At 42.5% G+C, this 22,969-nt stretch overlaps 1 protein-coding gene across 4 annotated transcripts in view; it reads right to left on the reverse strand.

Annotated features, from left to right (window-relative positions):
- Positions 1–22,969, reverse strand: part of NELL1 (neural EGFL like 1) — an 860,783-nt gene that overhangs the window by 67,549 nt on the left and 770,265 nt on the right. For 3 of the 4 annotated variants that reach the window (XM_073578304.1, XM_073578303.1, XM_073578306.1), the window contains one exon: positions 15,209–15,349. The exons of the other annotated variant lie outside the window; for it this stretch is intronic. In XM_073578304.1, the coding sequence (XP_073434405.1) occupies positions 15,209–15,349 (141 nt within the window). The remainder of the gene's footprint in view (positions 1–15,208; positions 15,350–22,969) is intronic. 4 annotated transcript variants of the gene reach the window in all.

Consider the following 22,969-nt stretch of genomic DNA (forward strand, 5'->3'; position numbering starts at 1 on the left):
AGATGCTTAGTGATTGGTTGCTATGGGTAACACAGGCAGTGTAACCTGTTGTGGTCAAGAAGATGTGCCTATGAAAAAGAAAAGAAATATTAGATATTTATTATATGGGGCTTTGCATGTGGAGTGGGCGTGGCTTGATATACACACATACATACATACATTGGGGAAAAGCATTTTTTAAAGTAAAATCATAAGTTGGTTTCCAGTCAGTGATCCAAACCAGTTTTAACTGCTTTGAGCAGGTGTGAGTGCCTGTTCAAAGCAGTTAAAACTGGTTTGAATCACTGACTGGAAACCAACTTATGATTTTACTTAAAAAAAATGCTTTGTTCCAATTAGTTTGCACAGCACTGTACACTCAGTGTGTATGTGTGTATGTATATATATATATGTGTGTGTGTTATAAATTTGTGACACCTAAGGGATGGCGTGCTTCTGGGAGTGGACCCTCTGAGTCGCGGCACTGAAGCAGCCCCTAGTGAGTGGATCAGGTGGGACCAACCCCTATACAGGGATCGTTTGGGGCAGACCCAAGGAGTCAGGTACCGAGACAGCTGGCACCAAGAGGGACGGCTCAAGGGGAGGCACAGAAACCACGCAGTCTGGACTAGAGGAACGGAAGGACCTAACCAGGACGGAATCAGGGAGACGAAACTACCAGGACAGGTCAATGAGAATGGAGCAGGAGGATCAGGACGGAGCAGGACAGGCTAAATCACAAAGAAGGTAGTGGGCAGAACCCACAAAGAAGGCCAGGACCACATATAGCATGCACACGGTAATCAGGTGCCTCCAATATGGAGGAGCCGCCTGATATACCCTGTGACAGCACCTGATTGGAGCACTAGTGCTTCCGGGCAGGTGCTACAAGGCTAAAAGAGCTGGAGAGCGCGCGCCCGCGGCCTAAGGCGCATGTGCGGGAACGCTGCCAGCCAGAAGGCCATGAGTGAAGAGGAGACACGCCGGGACCCCCGGGCAGCAGGAGGGCAGGATGTGGGAGCAGCGCAGGAACACGTGAGTGGGTGGGTGCGAGACAGGCACGGCAGCGGTGGTAGCGGCGGCAGCGGACGCCGCTGTGACATATATATATATGTTTCCATCCACTATATAAGACACATCTGCATGTTTTTCTCAATGTCTGACATGAGAACAGAATAAACCTTTCCCGTTTTAGGTAAATTAGAATTACCATAACTATTAATATTTGCCAAATGCCAGAATAATGAGAGCGGCGAGAATGTTTTAAGGCATTTTTATTACTTACTGCTAAGTGAGAAGTCAGCTGAAAAGTCTGGTGCGAGCAGGGCGACCTACAAACCTGGACCAGTTACACCAGTTTTGTCAGGAGGAATGGGCCCAAATTCCAACCAACTATTGTGAGAAGCTTGTGGAAGGAGATCTCAAACGTGTGACCAAAGTCATTCAGATTAAGGGCAATGGTACCAAATACCAATGAAATGGATGGAAACTATTAACTTTGCATTAAGTAATAAAAAACATCCTCTCTCTCATTATTCTGGCATTTGGCAAATATTAATAATTATGGTAATTATTGAGAAAGCAATGCAGATGTGTCTTTTTATATAGTGGATGGAAACTTCTGACTTCAACTCTATATATCTCTATCTATCTAGGACACAGGGAAAATAATACATTGAGTTTTCTTTTCATCAGTTTGCATTGTATTTGACTTAGTTGAGCTGTAGTTTTGGTCGTTTTTAGCCACAGTCGGCCATATTTCAGTGATATTCAGTCACCCACCTGCAGACACTTCCACATCTCTCCAAATTAAATTACTATAGTCAAAGGCTCATCACTTTTTGTTTTCTAAGAGGATTCTAGGATTACAAAAAAAGGTTACTTTTTTTTCATCAAAAAAATCAGCCATTTTTGTTTCTTGTCGTCCCTGGACTGTTTCTGGTAGTAATAAAGGGAATGTGTCATCAGAAAATGATCTATTGATCAAATCATTTTTTTGTGTTAAATTCATTATTTTTTCTTTTACATGGCATAATCTATAATTAAAAAAAAAAATAATAATAATATAGAAAACTTGCAATTTTCGCCCTGGACACTGGAGATTTTTTAGACTCCTATTTCCTCCTATTTTTATTGTATGTGACACAAATTATTAATTAAAGGGAATCTGTAAGCACAAAATGACTGTTCAAACCAAGGAAAGGCGTTCGCTGCACTTTGTTTCCACCTATCTCTGCCCTTCTTTAGCTCCTGTAAAGCCAGAGGTGCCAATGAAGGAAGAGAGGGCAGGAGATTGATGGAAAAAAATTAGGTGGGAAGGCGCAGTGAACTGTTTGGCCACATCAAGGGCGCCCTGAGCGCCTGTGCTTGGTTTGAACAGTCATTTTATTTAGACAAACTCCTGTTAAAGAAAAAAGTCCCATCTTTAAAAAGTGATAGTATATCATGCAAGTCAATAACTAAACTCTGGGACCCGTCCCCGATACTGAGAGCGGATGCAGCGCGGATTTAGAGCTTGGGCAGGAGGAATAATAGAAGAACGGCGACATAATTCTGTGCAAACATTATTTCTTAGTAGAAGAGCTGGGTCTTCATTGATCTTCTATGTTGGAATGTTATTTCAGAATGGCCTTCCTTTATAGTGTTTGCCGGGTCCAGCTATAAATGACCCCGCCATATAATAAAAATGAATATTGGAGCTACGACAGCTGCTGTCAGACAAGTCGCACGATCAAGAATGTTTGAGAATATTTGTGAAAGAAACAAAAACACATGAAGTGTCCTGTGCGACCTGCGACGGGGACACAACATCCAACACATTTGAAAACATTGGCAACTTTGTTTCACAGGTCGCATCACAGCACAAAATCTGAAAGTCTCCCCACAATTGTCTGCGGCCTCATGCAAACAACATTTTGATGCAAAAGGCAATAAAAGCAAATTGTAGAAGGAGGCAGAAAGACAGGACAGCATTAACATTCAGCAAGGAACGCGCATTATTTCACAGAGAAATTATACAGGAATTTTCCGGCTATGATCCAATAAAGCATGCAAGAAATCCTGAGAAATCTATGTGGCACCATCCACATTTTTCCATGAAATTAGACCTGGGTGGATTAGAATTAATTGTTCCGTAGACGAATGGCGCTATTTATGTTATTGGAGGAAGAGGAACTAATCTAATCTGAGCCTGTCAAGTTATCCATAACTGCGAGTGAATCATCGGAGTGCGGGAAATAGCAAAAATTGTCTGACGGATGCACGATGCGCCTCTGGGGAAGGGCCTGTGTTCAGAACAGGGGCTGAAACACTTGTATCTGTTTCCTGTAACTCCTATGGAAGTGAATGGACTTTGTTTAATTCATTCTCCAACTCACCAGTGAGATTGGGCGACCTCGTTATTCACATAAGAGGTTGCACCAATGATTTGTCCACACCTGGTGGGATCCTTCTTACTCCTGGGATTATCGGGATGTCCTCCTATACATAGCTAAAATTGGAAGGTTTGGCCATCTTTCCTCTAATGTATGTGAACCTTTAGGGACATTGTAGACCATGAATTTATCAGGATATTCTCCTCTCGTAGATGAGGATCTCAACAATGGGCTCTGCATCGATCTCCAGTACGGACCTTCCAGAGCACACCACTGTCAGTGAGGAGGTGGTGGAAATTCAGGACACCTCTCCACTGAAGGCAGCCCACAACGGGACCTCGTTACTGAAACAGATGCAAGTCCAATTGTGGAGACTGACATCCACTATATGTTAAAGGGAATGTGTCAGTAGGATCAACCCTCCTAAGCCGTCTATAAGGGCATGCAGGTCATATAAAGCTGAATAAAATGATACCTTGATATCTGCGATCTGATGTTTTAATCCAGAGAAATCCATGTTTTTCTTAATATGTAAATGAGCCGTTAAGATCTATGGGCAGGACATAGATCTTTCCAAGAATCTGCCTCCAGGAGGAGTTTCCACTGTGTAACGTGTAGATCAGGAGAGCAGACTGTCAGTCATCACATGTCTCACACTGCTGACGTCACTATTCATTTAAAATAACCTCTGCAGACAGATTCTCAAGGAGAACGATGCCCCTCCCATAGATCATAACAGCTCATTCACATATAAAGAAAAATGTGGATTTCTCTGAATTAAGATATTGGATCACAGATATCAAAGTATCATTTTATTACGCTTCCTATGTCCTATGTCCTACATGTCCATATAGGCTGGACTGTGTAGGAGGGTTGACCCTACTGACAAATTCTCTTTAATCAAAGCACAAAATGGGAATACCCCTTAAGTTTGGTAGTCAGCATCAGACAGCTGCTGCCAAAGTTAAGCGTAATTAGTATTGGGTGACGCATGTCGGGCACTTTGAGTGTATTTTCAAGGATATTTTTAGTGCATTTTGAAAAGTTTTGCATGTTTTAGCATATAAAACTTAAAGAAATGAACTGGAATATAAGTTGGTATGCATTCAGCATGTAGGCGCATGTTCACACTGGACACTACACAGACAAAACCTTAGATAAACAAAATGAGCAAATACCCTACAGTAAATAAATGGCAATAGTTCATGAAAACAATATATGGTACTTGGTTAACATAACTATGATTAACCCCTCTCTTCCATTAGACGTACTATTCCGTCCATGTGACCTGGGACTTAATTCCCAAGGACGGAATGGTGCATCATTAGCGATCGGCTGCGCACATGGGAGGGGGGGTGCGGCCAATCGCGGCCTTGTGTCAGCTGATTTTCTCAGCTAACACCCTGCACTAAGTGCCAGGAGCAGTCACGGACTGCTCCCGGCACTTTGACCCCCAGAACACTGCGATCAAACAAGATTGCAGCATTACGGAGCCGGGAGAGAGGCTGACAGCCCCTCTGCTTTTGGATCGGAGACCCCGTGGCATGACGCGGGGTCCCAATAGCTGCCATGGAGACCAGATGTCGTCATGATGAAATCTGGGTCTCTAGAGCTGAGAGACTTCCTGTCATGCGCAGGGATGATCAGGAAGTCTCTCAGGTCAGTGTGCAGTACAGTCATGGCCAAAAGTTTTGAGAATTACACAAATATTAATTTTTACAAAGTCTACTGCTTCATTTTTTCTAATGGCAATTTGCATATACTCCAGAATGTTATAAAGAGTGATCAGCTTAACAGCAATTACTTGCAAAGTCAATATTGGCCTAGAAAATTAACTTTATCCTCCAAAACACATTTCAACATCATTGCAGCCCTGCCTTAAAAGGACCAGCTAACATCGTTTCAGTGATTGCTCCATTAACACAGGTGTGGGTGTTGATGAGGACAGTGCTGGAGATCAATCTGTCATGATTAAGTAAGAATGACACCAGTGGACACTTTAAAAGGAGGCTGGTGCTTGGCATCATTGTTTCTCTTCTGTTAACCATGGTTATCTCTAAAGAAACACGTGCAGTCATCATTGCACTGCACAAAAATGGCCTAACAGGAAAGAGTATCGCAGCTAGAAAGATTGCACCTCAGTCAACAATCTATCGCATCATCAAGAACTTCAAGGAGAGAGGTTCCCTTGTTGCCAAAAAGGCTCCAGGGCGCCCAAGAAAGACCAGCAAGCGCCAGGACCGTCTCTTAAAAGTGTTTCAGCTGCGGGATCGGGCTACCAGCAGTGCAGAGCTTGCTCAGGAATGGCAGCAGGCAAGTGTGAGTGCATCTGCACGCACTGTGAGGCGGAGACTCTTGGAGCAAGGCCTCGTCTCAAGGAGGGCAGCAAAGAAACCACTTCTCTCCAGAAAAAACATCATGGACAGACTGATATTCTGCAAGAGGTACAGGGAGTGGACTGCTGAGGACTGGGGTAAAGTCATTTTCTCTGATGAATCCCCTTTTCGATTGTTTGGGACATCTGGAAAACGGCTTATTCGGAGAAGACCAGGTGAGCGCTACCACCAGCCTTGTCTCATGCCAACTGTCAAGCATCCTGAAACCATTCATGTGTGGGGTTGCTTCTCAGCCAAGGGAATGGGCTCTCTCTCAGTCTTGCCTAAAAACACAGCCATGAATAAAGAATGGTACCAGAATGTCCTCCAAGAGCAACTTCTCCCAACCGTCCAAGAGCAGTTTGGCGATCAACAATGCCTTTTTCAACATGATGGAGCACCTTGCCATAAAGCAAAGGTGATAACTAGAGTTGAGCGATACCGTCCGATACTTCAAAGTATCGTATCGGATGGTATCGGCCGATCTTTAAAAAAAGTATCGGTATCGCCGATTCCGATACCGGAAGTCCCATTCAAGTCTATGGGACTTCCGGTATCGGAATAAGAAAAACCCTTTCCTGCCCTTGTACAGCCTCTCTGGGGTCTGTACGGGCCTGTCGGGGGGCTGTGCCGGCCTGCCAGGGGGTCTGTGCAGGCTCCGGTGGTCTGTGCCGGCCTGCCGGTGGTCTGTGCAGGCTCCGGGGGGCTGTGCCGGCCTGCCGGGGGGCTGTGCCGGCCTGCCGGGGGGCTGTGCCGGCCTGCCGGTGGTCTGTGCAGGCTCCGGGGGTCTGTGCAGGCATCGTCCGATGGGACTACAAGTCCCATCGGGCGATGCCTGCTACCATGACAGTGATTGACACATTAGCCAATGATGGGACAGTAGTAGTCCCATCATCCGGCTAATGTGTTAAATGTAAAAAAAAAAAAAAAAAAATTACATGCTACATACATACAACATGCATACTACATACATGCTACATTCATACTACATGCAACATACATACTACATATATACTACATGCATGCTACATACATACTGCATGCTACATACATACCACATATATACTACATACATACTACATGCATGCTACATGCATGCTACATGCTACATACATAACACATATATACTACATGCATGCTACATACATACTACATGCTACATACTACATATATACTACATGCATGCTACATACTACATGCTACATACATACTACATATATACTACATGCATGCTACATACATACTGCATGCTACATGCATGCTACATACATACTACATACATACTACATGCTACATACATACTACATATATACTACATACATACTACATACATACTACATGCATGCTACATGCATGCTACATACATACCACATACATAACACATATATACTACATGCATGCTACATACATACTACATGCTACATACATACCATATACATACTACATGCATGCTACATACATACTACATGCATGCTACATATATACTACATGCATGCTACATACATACTACATGCTACATACATACTACATGCTACATACATACTACATATATACTACATGCATGCTACATACATACTACATGCTACATACATACTACATATATACTACATGCATGCTACATACATACTGCATGCTACATGCATGCTACATACATACTACATACATACTACATGCTACATACATACCACATATATACTACATACATACAATACATTCATACAATACATACATAGACATACAGTACATATAACATAGAGTAACATACTTACCAATACTTGTCACATTGTTCCCCGAAGCCATTGTCTTTCCGGAATAAATATTAACATAACAAACCACAAAAATACTCACCCACGATCCGAAGCAGTCCACGAGTGTGTCCCACGACGATCTTGGGTAGAGAACGGCAGCATCAGATGATGCTGCCGTTCTCTACGGGCTGCAGGAATCCAATGACGGAAGGTAGGTATCCTTCCGCACTGTATTCCTCCGCCACTTAAAAAAAAAAAAAGTCCCTAGTCTCACTTTATGCCATTGCTGTGTGGGAAATTCCCACGCAGCAATGGCATAAAGTGAGACTAGGGACTTTTTTTTTTTTAAGTGGCGGAGGAATACAGTGCGGAAGGATACCTACCTTCCGTCATTGGATTCCTGCAGCCCGTAGAGAACGGCAGCATCATCTGATGCTGCCGTTCTCTACCCAAGATCGTCGTGGGACACACTCGTGGACTGCTTCGGATCGTGGGTGAGTATTTTTGTGGTTTGTTATGTTAATATTTATTCCGGAAAGACAATGGCTTCGGGGAACAATGTGACAAGTATTGGTAAGTATGTTACTCTATGTTATATGTACTGTATGTCTATGTATGTATTGTATGTATGTAGTATATATGTGGTATGTATGTAGTATGTATGTAGCATGCATGTAGTATATATGTAGTATGTATGTAGCATGCATGTAGTATATATGTAGCATGTATGTAGTATGTATGTGGTATGTATGTAGCATGTAGTATGTATGTAGCATGCATGTAGCATGCATGTAGTATGTATGTAGCATGCATGTAGTATGTATGTAGTATGTATGTAGTATGTATGTAGCATGCATGTAGTATGTATGTAGTATGTATGTAGTATGTATGTAGCATGCAGTATGTATGTAGCATGTATGTAGTATGTATGTAGTATATATGTAGTATGTATGTAGCATGTAGTATGTATGTAGCATGTAGTATGTATGTAGCATGCATGTAGTATATATGTAGTATGCATGTAGCATGCATGTAGTATGTATGTAGTATGTATGTAGCATGTATGTAGTATGTATGTAGTATATATGTAGTATGTATGTAGCATGCATGTAGTATGTATGTAGCATGTAGTATGTATGTAGCATGCATGTAGTATGTATGTAGTATATATGTAGTATGTATGTAGCATGTAGTATGTATGTAGCATGCATGTAGTATGTATGTAGTATTTTTTTTTTTTTAACATTTAACACATTAGCCGGATGATGGGACTACTACTGTCCCATCATTGGCTAATGTGTCAATCACTGTCATGGTAGCAGGCATCGCCCGATGGGACTTGTAGTCCCATCGGACGATGCTTGCACAGACCCCCGGACATCAGCACAGCCCCCCGGCAGGCCGGCACAGCCCCCCGGCAGGCCGGTACAGACCCCCACAGGGTGCACAGACCACCGGCAGGCCGGCACAGCCCCCCGGCAGGCCGGCAGAGACCCCGGGCAGTCCACACAGCCCCCCGGCAGGCCGGCACAGCCCCCCGGCAGGCCGGCAGAGACCCCCGGAAGGCCCGAAATGACGGCGCATCATGATGCGCACACACCGCGCATCATGATGACGTCAGGCCGTCAATCAACTGAACTTCCGATTCCGATGCCGAATTCCGATATTGAAAAAATATCGGAAGTCGGTATCGGAATTCCGATACAGCAAGTATCGGCCGATACCCGATACTTGCGGTATCGGAATGCTCAACACTAGTGATAACTAAATGGCTCAGGGAACAAAACATAGAGATTTTGGGACCATGGCCTGGAAACTCCCCAGATCTTAATCTCATTGAGAACTTGTGGTCAATCATCAAGAGAAGGGTGGACAAACAAAAACCTTCAAATTCAGACAAAATAAAAGCATTGATTTTGCAAGAATAGACTGCTATCAGTCAGGATTTGATCCAGAAGTTGATTGAGAGCATGCCAGGGAGAATTGCTGAGGTCCTGAAGAAGAAGGGTCAACACTGCAAATATTGACTTGCTGCATTAACTCATTCTAACTGTCAATATAACCTTTTGTTACTCATAATATGATTTGCAATTATATTTCTGTATGTGATAAAAACATCTGACAAACACACATAAAAACCAGAGGGCAGCAGATCATGTGAAAATATAATATTTGTGTCATACTCAAAACTTTTGGCCATGACTGTAAGTGCAGCGCTGACAGCTTCTATAGCATGCAGATCTGCATGCCATATAAGCGATCAGCCTGCACAAAATGAGTGTCCCATAGTGGGACAAAATGTAAAAGATAGAATTAAATAAAAAAAAAATTAAATAATTGTAAAAATATTTTGAAATAAAATAAAAAAAATCAATATTTATTCCATCAATAAATAAATATTTTAAAAAAAATCTAAACAATAAAAGTACACATATTTATTAGTATTGCCGTGTCCGTAACGACCCACCCTATAAAACTGTCCCATTAGGCAAAGGCAAAAAAAATAATGCTTTATCATCATACCGCCGAACAAAAAGTGGAATAACACGCTATCAAAAAGACGGATATAAATAACCATTTTACTGCTAAAAACGTCATCTTGTCCCGCAAAAAATGAGCCGCCATACCGTGTCACCAGCGAATAAATAAAAAAGTTATACTGTAGCTCTCAGAATAAAGCAATGCAAAAATATTTTTTTATGTAAAATAGTTTTTATTGTATAAAAGTGACAAAACATAAAAAAACATAAATGAGGTATCGCTGTCGTCATACTGACCAGAAGAATAAAACCGCCTTATCAATTTTACCACACGTGGAATTGTATAAATGCCCTCCCCCCCACAAAAAAAAAAAGAAATTCATGAATTGCTGGTTTTTGTTCATTCTGCGTCCCAAAAATCGGAATAAAAAACGATCAAATAATGTCACATGCCCGAAAATAGTACCAAGAAAAACGGCAACTCGTCCGGCAAAAAACAAGACTTCACAAGACTCTGTGGGTGAAAATATGGAAAATTTATAGCTCTCAATATGTGGTGATGTAAAAACTATTTTTTGCAATAAAAAGCGTCTTTTAGCGTGTGACAGCTGCCAAACATAAAAACCCGCCATAAATAATAAATCAAACCCCCCGTTATCACACTCATAGTTTGGGAAAAAATAATAAAATAAAAAATGTATTTATTTCCATTTTCCGGATAGGGTTAGGGCTAAAGTTAGGCTTAGGTTTGGGGCTAAAGTTAGGGTTGGGGCTAGGATTGGGGTTAGGATTTGGGTTACGGTTAGGATTAGAGTTAGGATTAGTGTTGTGGTTAGGGGTGTAGTTAGGTTTAGTTGTGTGTTGGGGTTAGGGGTGTGTTGGGGTTAGGGTTGGGATTAAGGTTAGGGGCGTGTTGGGATTAGGGTTAGGAGTGTGTTGGGGTTAGGGTTGGAGTTAGAATTGGTGGGTTTCCACTGTTTAGGCACATCAGGGGCTCTACAAACGCGACATGGTGTCTGATCTCAATTCTAGCCAATTCTGCGTTGAAAAAGCCCAAGGGCATGTGCACGCTTCGTATTTGATCTGCAGCAGATTTGGCCCTGCGGATCCGCTGCAGATACTCATGCAGTATATAGTACCATGTTAGGCTATGGAAATGAAAAACCGCTGTGCACATGCTGCGGAAAATTCCATGTGGAACAGCAGCGTTTTATTTTCCGCAGCATGTCAATTCTTTGTGCGGATTCCGCAGCGTTTTTACACCTATTCCATTATAGGAATCCGCAGGTGTAAAAACGCAGGCCAAATCCGCAGAAATTCCGCAGTAAATCCGCAGGTAAAACGCAAGTCATTTAACCTGCGGATTCTGCAGATTCCGCGCAGAAAAATCCGCACACGAATCCGCAAAGTGTGCACATACCCAAACGGTGTTCCTTCCCTTCTGAGCTCTGCCATGCATCGAAACAGTGGTTTACCCCAACATATGGGGTATCAGCATACTTAAGACAAATTGCACAACAACTTTTGAGGTCCAAATTCTCCTGTTACCCTTGGGAAAATAAAAAATTGGGGGCAAAAATATCATTTTTGTGAAAAAAATGATTTTTTATTTTTACAGCTATACATTATAAACTTCTGTGAAGCACTTGGGGGTTCATAGTGCTCACCACACATCTAGACAAGTTCCTTAGGGGGTCTACTTTCCAAAATGGTGTCATTTGTGGGGGGTTTCCACTGTTTATGCACATCAGGGGCTCTCCAAACGTGACATTGTGTCCGATCTCAATTCCAGCCAATTTTGCATTGAAAAGTCAAACGGTGCTCCTTCCCTTCCGAGCTCTGTCATGCACCCAAATAGTGGTTTACCTGCATATATGGGGTATCAGCCTACTCAGGACAAATTGTACAACAACTTTTGGGGTTCAATTTCTCCTGTTACCCTTGGTAAAATGAAACAAATTTGATCTAAACTAAATTTTTTGTGAAAAAAAGTTAAATGTTCATTTTTTTTAAACATTCCAAAAATTCCTGTGAAGCACCTGAAGGGTTAATAAACTTCTTGAATGTGGTTTTGAGCACCTTGAGGGGTGCAGTTTTTAGAATGGTGTCACTTTTGGGTATTTTCTATCATATAGACCCCTCAAAGTGACTTCAAATGTGATGTGGTCCCTAAAAACAAATGGTGTTGTAAAAATGAGAAATCGCTGGTCAACTTTTAACCCTTATAACTTCCTAGAAAAAAAAAATTTTGGTTCCAAAATTGTGCTGATGTAAAGTAAACATGTGGGAAATGTTACTTAAGTATTTTGTGTGCCGTATCTCTGTGATTTAAGGGCATGAAAATTCAAAGTTGGAAAACTGCAAAATTTTGGCCAAACTTCCATTTTTTCTCAAAAATAAACGCAAGTCATATCAAAGAAATTTTACCACTATCAAGAAGTAAAATATGTCACGAGAAAACATTGTCAGAATCACCGGGATCCATGGAAGCGTTCCAGAGTTATGACCTCATAAAGGGACAGTGGTCAGAATTGTAAAAAGTGGCCTGGTCATTAACATGCAAACCACCCTTGGGGGTAAAGGGGTTAAAAAAAACATAAAAGCCATCCCACCAAGTCACGGTGACCCTACTCGGGATGGTCCTCACCTTTAGGCTGTGTTCACACATTGCGTTTTTTACCGCAAAAAATGTAAAAAAACAGCATCCCATGCATTCCTATGGGATTCTGCAATGCTGTGCTAATGCTGCAGATTTTCCAGCGGCAGAATCGCATCATGGAAAAATCCACAGCATGCTCATTAATTTACGGAATCGCGGCAATTCCGCCAACATAGGAATGCGTTGTTCTGCTTACTTTCCGCATGTGGCTGTACCCACCATGCGAAAAGTAAGCAGAACATTTGCGGATGGTACCCACGGTCCGGAGGAGAGGAGACTGTCCTCCGGGCTTTGGGTACCATATCCCTGTAAAAAATAGAATAAAAAATATTGTTATTCTCACCTTCCGATGTCCTGCGCAGCGTCCCCAGGCTTCACCGATACACGCGGCAGCTCCCGTTCCCAGTAATGCATTGCGATGACTTTGCTGACGTCGCGTCTCGCAATGCTGCAGCAGTCTCGCGAGACCGCAACGCCAAAAAAGGTCACTGCCGCAATGCATCACTGGGAACGGGAGCTGCCGGAGCATCGCGGAGGCCTGGGGACGCTGCGCGGGACGCCGGAAGGTGAATATAACCCGATTTTTTTATTTTTTTAATTATTTTTAACATTAGATCTTTTTACTACTGATGCTGCATAGGCAGCCTCAATTGTAAAAAGTTGGTCACACTCGTCAAACACACCAACCTGTCAATCAGTTCTCCAAGCGATGCTACAGATCACTTGGAAAATGCTAGCATTCTGCAAGCTATTGTAATTACGCTTGCAAATCGCTAGTTTTTCCGCGGGAAAATCGTGGGAATTTAAAATGCGATTTTCCCGCGGAATGGAATTCCGGAATTCCGTCGGTAATTCCGCTACGTGTGAACTTAGCCTTAGTGTTAAAATCCTACCATATGTCAAGTGACGTAAATGTGAATAAAGACTGACCGGGACCCTGACTAATGGACATCCAGCCATGGGGAGCTATATAAATGTTATGTCCAGGGATAGTCTTTATCTTATTTTTTTAATCAAAATTATGTTTACTAAAAGTGATGAGCGAGCGTGCACGGATAAGGTGTTATCTGAGCATGCTCTTGTGTTATCTCATATATATATATATCCCCTAAAAATGATACTTTATTAGTTAAAAACCACAAGTGTGGTAAACACACCAACGAAAAAAGTGACAAAAAATAAACAAAAATAGAAAAGTGTTCAAACAGAGACCACTCTAAGGTGACACCTAGGAATCCCTGATGTGATCCTGAGCTTGAGTCTACCTGTCTGCGGAGGTTGGCACCCTAGGGGGGAACGTTGTGGCGCCCCCGCTCAACGATGAATATCCCTAGGGGCCCTAGTATACCCTACAGCCACTAGTGGTCACCTCTACCCGATAATAAAGGGAACCTCTATTGCTAGACAGAGACCAATCTGCTCTAAAGAGGGCCCTGTGTCCCAAAGAAAGAGGTTAAAAATAGAGAACACACATGGCATCAGGTGGTGTAATTAGATACTCATTTGCATAAAGATGCCCCACATCCAATATCAACAGTGAGGTATCATATACACATTAATGGGAGTCATAAACCGGACACTTTAGATACATTCCATGTTGCCACGATCTCACAGCTATACGATCTCTTCATATAGAGAGAAAAAGTATATACAAATCTGGCAATTTAACCAGATAGTGTCCCATTATTAAATCCATTAACATCCCAATAACAAGATAAACACAGAGCTGCCACAGCGATACTCATCTGTGTTTATCGCCACCAGCCATCAAATGTATAGAGGTGTTATCAGTCCTTGTACAGGAAAAGGTGAGCTGTGACATAACACAGGATCCACCATTCACAATGTGTAATGTCACAGCTCACCTTTTCCTGTACAAGGACTGATAACACCTCTATATACAGTAGATAACACATGATCCACCATTCACAATGTGTAATCTACTGTATATAGAGGTGTTATCAGTCCTTGTACAGGATGAGGAGAAGGTGAGCTGTGACATCACAAGTTGTTTTTAAGCAGTGGTATAACTATAGGGAGTGCACTGGAGTCCAATAGCATGGTGTTATCAGACATTGTACAGGAAGGGGAAGAGGTGAGCTGTGACATCACCTTTTGTGAATCATGGGTCCTTTGTTATCTACTGTATATAGAACTGTTATCAGTCATTGTAGAGGAGGAGGTGGTGAGCTGTGACATCACCTATTGTGAATGGTGGATCCTGTGTTATGTACTGTATATAGAGGTGTTATCAGTCATTGTACAGGAGGAGGAGGTGAGCTGTGACATCACCTATTGTGAATGGAGGATCTGGTGTCATCTACTGTATACAGAAGAGTTATCAGTTAATTGGGTCTATTATACTGAGACTGCTTTATACAACAAGTAGTAGGCGTCTAAAACCAGACTATGAAAATTGCAAGATTTATTAATATAAATAATAATGGAAAATTAAAAAATATATATATATAACAGAATTGAAAAAAAAAACACATTCAACATTGTAGACTTATCATAGGCTGTTACCATGCAGAAGAGAGAAGACAGGAGAGGAAGAAGAAAAAAATAGTTGACTTGAGTGAGGTTCGCTTACCAACACAGGACTCCCCAGTAATGGAGTAGGTCCCATTGTCATGGAAGCCGCTTCTGCACTCACAGTGGTACCATCCCGGAAGGTTAGCACAGCGGGAATGGTTGTGACACTGAATGATCCCTTCTGCACACTCATCAATATCTGCCTCAGAGAAAAACACAAGCCAGCCGGAAATTAATTTCCTTCGACACTACAAAGCACAAAGCATTTTTCTTTCATCCGTCACTTTAGGATCTGATCCCATAGAAACATCAGGTGATGATTATAATTAGCTACTTATGCGATGGAGATATAGAAAGTTTTTTCAAAAATGTTTACATTTTTATTATTTTTGCCTAGTAAAACACTAGAGCGGAGCTGGAGGGCGATTCATTACCATTAATTACTAGAAGGTCGCATCATTTTTTTTTTTTATCCAAGTGCCTCGTCTTGTGCCGTGAGGAATTTTCCGCTATGAGAACCTCGTTAGTGAAGGCTCCAGTGGCCGCGCACAGTGATACGGTGACTATCGGTGTCACCTAGCGACGATACAGCACAGGATACGCCAATGGGAACTTTATCGCATGCAGGGTCCTAATCTTCAGGGAAGTTTGTGCTTTTTTTTTTTTCCTTCACATTAATCAGTTCCACAAAAATACCCATTATTTCCGACTATACTCCATATGCACATGATGGGAAAGTAGGGCCGGGCGCTTCTCTGAGACAGCATTGAGTGTGGCACTCACTGATACTTTTTGTAGTGTCAGAACCTTTTGGACAAAATCTTGAAAATTAACATTTTTTTTTTTCAATTCATACAAAGTCTGGTTTAACCATTAGTCACCCATACTATTAACTACCTGGGGAACCCAATGACCAAAGTCCAATGGGCTCTAATAATTGACCCTTCATAAAGCAATTTCTAACTGGCCGTGTCTAGAAATTTGGGCTGTAATTAAAATTGCGGCGTAATAATAATAATCTTTATTTACATAGCGCCAACATATTCCTCTGCGCTTTACAGTTTAACAGTTTCAAAACACAAGTCATAAGTAACAACGTTAACAATACAATAATTAAAGTAAAATAAGCCGCCCCTGCTCGTGAGAGCTTACAATCTACAATGAGGTGAGGGAGATACAGAGTACAGGTGTGTATTTACAATGGTGTATTTACAATGGTGGTACAGCCATCTTGAGGGAGTGAGGGATGGATGGAGATAGTGAATGGGCTACACACGCACACTTACACGTAGAATGACTTTGATTAGTGAGCGTGATAGGCCGCTCTGAACAAATGAGTTTTGAGGGAGCGCCTAAAACTATGTAAATTGTGGTTAGTCCTAATTTCTTGGGGTAGAGCATTCCAGAGGATTGGCGCAGCACGGGAGAAGTCTTGGAGTCGGGAGTGGGAGGTACGGATTAGTGCAGATGTTATTCGAAAGTCGTTTGCAGAGCGCAGCGATCGGCTAGTCCGATAGACAGAAATGAGGGAGGAGGTGCTGCACTGTGGAGAGCTTTGTGGGTGAAAACAAGTACTTTGAATTGGATCCTATAATGAATGGGCAGCCAATGTAACGATTGGCGAAGAGTCGACGCGTCCGAGTACCGATTAGCCAGATGGATGACCCTGGATGCTGCATTAAGTATGGACTGGAGAGGGGATAGTCAAGTAACGGTGAAGCCAATTAATAGAGCATTGCAGTAATCCAGGCGGAAGTGGATCAATGCGACAGTGAGGGGGTTTTTTTTCCATGCTGAGAAAAGGACGAATTCTGGAGATGTTCTTTAAGTGTAAGCGGCAAGAGTGGGCAAGAGATTGTATATGGGATGTGAAGTAGAGATTGGTGTCAAACATAACACCCAGACAGTGCGCCTGCTGCTGGGGTGTTATTATGGTGCCACCCACGGAGAGGGAACTGTCAGATTTAGGGAGGTTAGTAGACGGCGGGAGCAGAAGAAGTTCAGTTTTGGAGAGGTTGAGTTTCTGATAGAGAGCGGACATGACGTTGGAGACTGCGGACAGACAGTCACTGGCGTTCTGTAGTACAGCGGGGGTAAGGTCGGGGGAAGACGTGTATAGTTGTGTGTCATCAGCATAAAGATGGTACTGAAAGCCAAATCTGCTGATGGTATGTCCAACTGGGGCCGTGTAGAGAGAGAAGAGAAGGGGGCCAATGACTGAGCCCTGAGGTACCCCGACAGCAAGAGGAAGAGGAGATGACGTGGAGCCAGAAAACAAAACACTGAAGGAGCGGTCAGAGAGATAGGAAGAGAACCAGGAGAGAGCAGTGTCCTTAATGCCTAGTGACTGGAGCCTAGAGAGTAGGAGACGGTGGTCAACAGTATCGAAAGCTGCAGAAAGGTCGAGAAGAATGAGCAGAGAGTGGTCACCGTTACGTTTTGCTGTCAGAAGGTCATTGGTCACTTTGATATGTGCAGTTTCAGTCGAATGTAGGGGTCGGAAGCCGGACTGTGAAGGGTCTAGGAGGGAGTGAGTGGAGAGGTAACGGGTAAGGCGGGAATAGACTAGGCGCTCCAAAAGTTTAGAAGGCGGTGGAGATCACAGGGTAATTATGCAGAGATGAAAGACACGCTCCTGAGGATCCTGAGAGACACAAATTAGTAAATAAAAATGCCTGTATCTCGGGGACCGTGTTGTGGATTTAGAAAAAAACAAACCTATACTCGGGGGAGCAGCTGGAATAACAGAAGAACAAAAACTAGCTATTTGTCATCTGGTGACAGGTCCTCTTTAAAGGGGTTGTCTTAGGAAAATAGCATATCAATAGTAGGATACACGGCACTCACGAGTCAATAGGGTGTCACACTCCCTTCACTGTTCAATAATGGGGAGCTGGCCCTTTGTTCTTAACAGATACACATCCCAGTAGTGGGATCTACTTCTAATATTTGTGGATATGTGTTACATGGGAGGGTCCCTTTAATGTTGATAGACTCCTAATTGAGTTCAATCAAAGCTGACTAAATCTGTCTTCAGAGAGCTCCCTCTAGTGGTATTTGCAGGAAGGCCGAATTTTAACATGTGAAACTGTGGATTTGGAGCTCTGTATCAGAAACTTCTATAGTATAAAATTGCAAGAGAGGGGAGGAGAGGTCTTGTTACAAATTTTGTATTTGTTCCCCCTGTTTACGCCTCTATTTATCAGCATTTTCAGCTTTATACAAATAAGAATGTAATGTAATGGTATAGTGGCAGAGAGGGCGAGTCGTACTTTTCCTGCCACCCTATACTTTATCTGTGGGAATATTTTGCAGAGCACAGTTGTTTTTTTAACAGAATATCCAATTAAATGGATTACAGATCACGGTAACAATAGCGAGCAGCAGTATTGTGTGGCGCGGCTTTTTGTGTATATAATATATAAATAATTGCCGTCCCCACTGTGCGAATCTCAGCACATAACATACAGGTATGGAGAGAATGACATTGTATTCGAAAGCAGAAAACAATGGGAATGCTGAAGTGTAACTCTGATTGCGAGACCTTCATCAGGACAAGGACGGCCATAGATTACAGCGACCATGTACTGTTCCTGAGCCCCCCCATCTCCACGCCTCATGCTGCTCAGCCCTATGCCGGAGATTTACATTTAATTCATGAATTGTTATGACAGTTTTGCATGATAATGTATATACATATGTAGCTGGGGAGAGAAAGAAAAACTATAGTAAATGTTCCGCTGGGACATTATTTCTCCGCTACGCAGGTACCCTGTTGAGTCACTGATGGCAGAGGAGTGGGATCCTCCTGCTGTGTCTCCAGGATCACCTATTATTTCCAGGGGAACCTCTCTACAAGCGGCTAATTTGCTGCAGTGAAAACTATTCATTACATGGTGCCAATGAATTCGATAGGTGACCCTGTAATTCAGCAATGTCATGAGTCCTCCATAGCTTTCTGCAACTCTGTGATTAAGAAGGTTCCCACTGTGTACCCTCACAAAGAGCATCATAAATTTGCAATACAAAAATGCTTTTTTCCCTAATGAAGGAAGTCATTCCGAAACGTGCATCGGGGTGTGCATGTTATTTGGACTGGCTGTCATGGGGCAGTAGGGGGAAAACAGGAGACGTGGAACCTGGGCCCCTGAACAGCCCCTCAGGCTAAGGGGGCCCTGACTCTCCTTAACTTGGGGGTACACTTGAAGGTAGTGAGGCCCAAATCCCCAACCTGTCCCTGTCTCCTGTTTAGCCCTGAGCTAACCCCCAACCCCCTCCCCTGGAGGTGAGACAGGGAAAACGTGTACTACACCAAATAACAAACAAGGATAGATACGACAGACACCTAAGGGTAAAATAAACTAAAAACAAGACTTAGCTTCTTTCTGCTGCTAATGCTCCGAGCAGCAGAGTAAGGCACCAGAACAAGGGGATAACTGGCGCTCCACGGCAACACAGTCTGCTCCTGAGTCCAGCTTGGTTGGTCTCCAAATGAATAATATCACCAACAGTGAGTGCAGCACCTGATGACCCTTTATAGGAAAGAGGGAGTGGTCACACCTGCTGACTGACTAACATGTAGTAACACCAGCGGCCACCGGGGGAAAAAACCCAGCAGCAGACTCACTAACTTGTAGTAACACCAGCGGCCACCGGGGGCAAAAACCCATATTAACCCCCGAGGACTAGAACGGAAAAAGGATTATATACGAGAGTCCAGACTCTGACACAGATCAAAAAATGGATCGTGACAATGGCGGACCTTACAGGTATATTGCCCCTTCTATTGATTCTGTTTTATCAATTTTGGCACTTAAAGCACTTTATATGCTCCATTGGTTTTATTTGTTTGTTTTGGCACCTATGCACGTTTAATCATCTCTATACTGGAGAGTGATCTCTCCTCACGTTTATTATGATTATATTTCTTGGCAGTCTTTTTCTTCATCACCTTAAATATATATTCTTTAATTGATGTGATTCAATATTAATTGTGGTCACTTTTGTGGCTTTATATAAATATATTTCTCATATTTATTTGATACTAGCTGAAGAGCCCGGCGCTGCCCGGGCATAGTAACTAACTGTGGTTAGTTATAGCAAATTATAATTATCCTCCATCCCATAGTCCCGTGCCCATATACCCATCATACATATCCACCATCCCATAGTCGAGTGCCCATATACCCATCACACATCCTTCATCTCATAGTCCCATGCCCATATACCCATCATACATATCCTCCATCCCATAGTCCCATGCCCATATACCCATCACACATCCTCCATCCCATAGTCCCATGCCCATATACCCATCATACATATCCGCCATCCCATAGTCCCGTGCCCATATACCCATCATACATATCCTCCATCCCATAGTCCCGTGCCCATATACCCATCATACATATCCACCATCCCATAGTCCCGTGCCCATATACCCGTCATACATATCCTCCATCCCATAGTCCCATGCCCATATACCGATCATACATATCCACCATCCCATAGTCCCGTGCCCATATACCCGTCATACATATCCTCCATCCCATAGTCCCGTGCCCATATACCCATCATACATATTCGCCATCCCATAGTCCCGTGCCCATATACCCATCATACATATCCTCCATCCCATAGTCCCATGCCCATATACCGATCATACATATCCACCATCCCATAGTCCCGTGCCCATATACCCGTCATACATATCCTCCATCCCATAGTCCCGTGCCCATATACCCGGCATACAAATCCTCCATCCCATAGTCCAGTGCCCTTATACCCGTCATACATATCCTCCATCCCATAGTCCCGTGCCCATATACCCGTCATACATATCCTCCATCCCATAGTCCCGTGCCCATATGCCCGTCATACAAATCCTCCATCCCATAGTCCAGTGCCCTTATACCCATCACAAATCTTCCATTCCATAGATAACCATTATGACATCATAATGAGCGGCGGAGATTGCAACCTATGATGACATCAGTGTCGCCATGGCAACCATTGTGACATCATAATGAGGGGCGGGGCTTGACGCGCACACACTGTTTCCCGAGTATGTAGATTGGGGCATTATGACATCATAATGAGGGGCGGGGCTTGACGCGCACACACTTTTTCCCCAGTATGTAGACAGGGGCAAAATTGTTTGGTGAATTGGAATGCGCGGGGTTAAAATTTCGCCTCACAACATAGCCTAGGACGCTCTCGGTGTCCAGACGTGTGACTGTGCCAAATTTTGTGGCTGTAGCTGCGACGGTGCGGATGCCAATCCCGGACATACACACATACACACACACACACACACACACACACACACATACAAACACACACACACACACACACACATACAAACACACACACATAAATACACACACTTGAGCTTTATATATTAGATATTTTGATATGAATTTCTGAATCAATTGTTTTGGGGCCCTTTATGTGATCATATATATTTTTCAATAATTTTATTGATTTTTATGTGACAAATTATTTCTATTCCCTCTTTCCCTTAGTCCGCCACTATTAGTATAGGATTTACTTATTACATTCTTTTATTTTTATTTTTTTTGTAAATTTTTTTATATATATTCCTAATACATGCACAGAAGAATATCTGGAATTGAGAGTCAGTGGTTGATACCTTTTAATGGCTAACTGAAAAGATGGTAATACATTGCAAGCTTTCCAGACTACTCAGGTCTCTTCATCAGGCTAGACTAATACAACATCTGAAGAATCACATATTTATACACAAGACAGCACAGAAATAATAGTCATTATGGGAGAGAGATAAGCATATATATTGGAGCCATTAAAAGGTATCAACCACTGAGGACTCTCAATTCTAAATATTCTATCTACTGGCTAACACGGTACAAAGATATATATCTTTCCTGTATTATATAATACATGCACATGTTTTTAAGTTGTACTACTGTTTGCCATTTTTGTGTAATAAAGATAATTGTATTGGAACATTCCTTGTCCGGTATTTCCTGTTAATCCACTGTTTTGGGTATTTTCTCTTGGTATATATATATATATATATATATATATATACATTTAAAATTTTAGTCCAGTAGTACTCAATCAATGGTTCTCTGACCACAGCTCCCGTGGGCGTTGACACAAATCTCAGTTTTACCCATTGGCTTCCTCGGACACTGCCCCAGAGGAAAAAAAAAAGCATGATCCAACTCTAACAAATTGTTGTCACCTTCCTTATTATAGCAGATGGGAGTGGAATTGCTTACGAGCTGTATATATTGACAACGTTGTTTATCAAAGTAAGCCTTTGGGCAAAACAGAGAACATGTGGGCTAGATTTCCAAGATCAATGAGAGTATCTCATTGTTGTCAAGCTCCACCCCTGCGGATCCCACTCTAGGTATAACACTGCATCAGTTTTGTTTGTAATGTTCCATTTAGTAGTAGCCAGAAATTTTAATCAAAGATGCTGAAAATAAAGTTTTTTTTCTCCTCCTGGAGTTCCTCTTTAAACAAAATGAATACATTAAAGAAATAATTCAGTTTTTCTCTATCACGCTCAGAATTACTGGCAGGTTTTTTCACTCAGTGATTCACCTCCCGGTTCATCGCCCTGGATGTTTGTTGCTGCTTTCTGCGAGTCAACAGTTAAATATTGCTGCTATAATAAGCTTTGTAGCATGGCGGCACTTTAACAATGATCAAAAATAGAATTAGACTTACCGGTAATTCGGTTTCTAGGAACCTTCCACGACAGCCACTTTGGAGGGGACAGGAACACAAAGAGGTTAAATACCCCTCCCCTTCCTGCTACCTCAGT

This window comes from Dendrobates tinctorius, unplaced genomic scaffold (genome assembly GCF_039654945.1).
Source record: "Dendrobates tinctorius isolate UK_male_01 unplaced genomic scaffold, ASM3965494v1 ptg000059l, whole genome shotgun sequence".
NCBI classification, from domain to species: domain Eukaryota; kingdom Metazoa; phylum Chordata; class Amphibia; order Anura; family Dendrobatidae; genus Dendrobates; species Dendrobates tinctorius.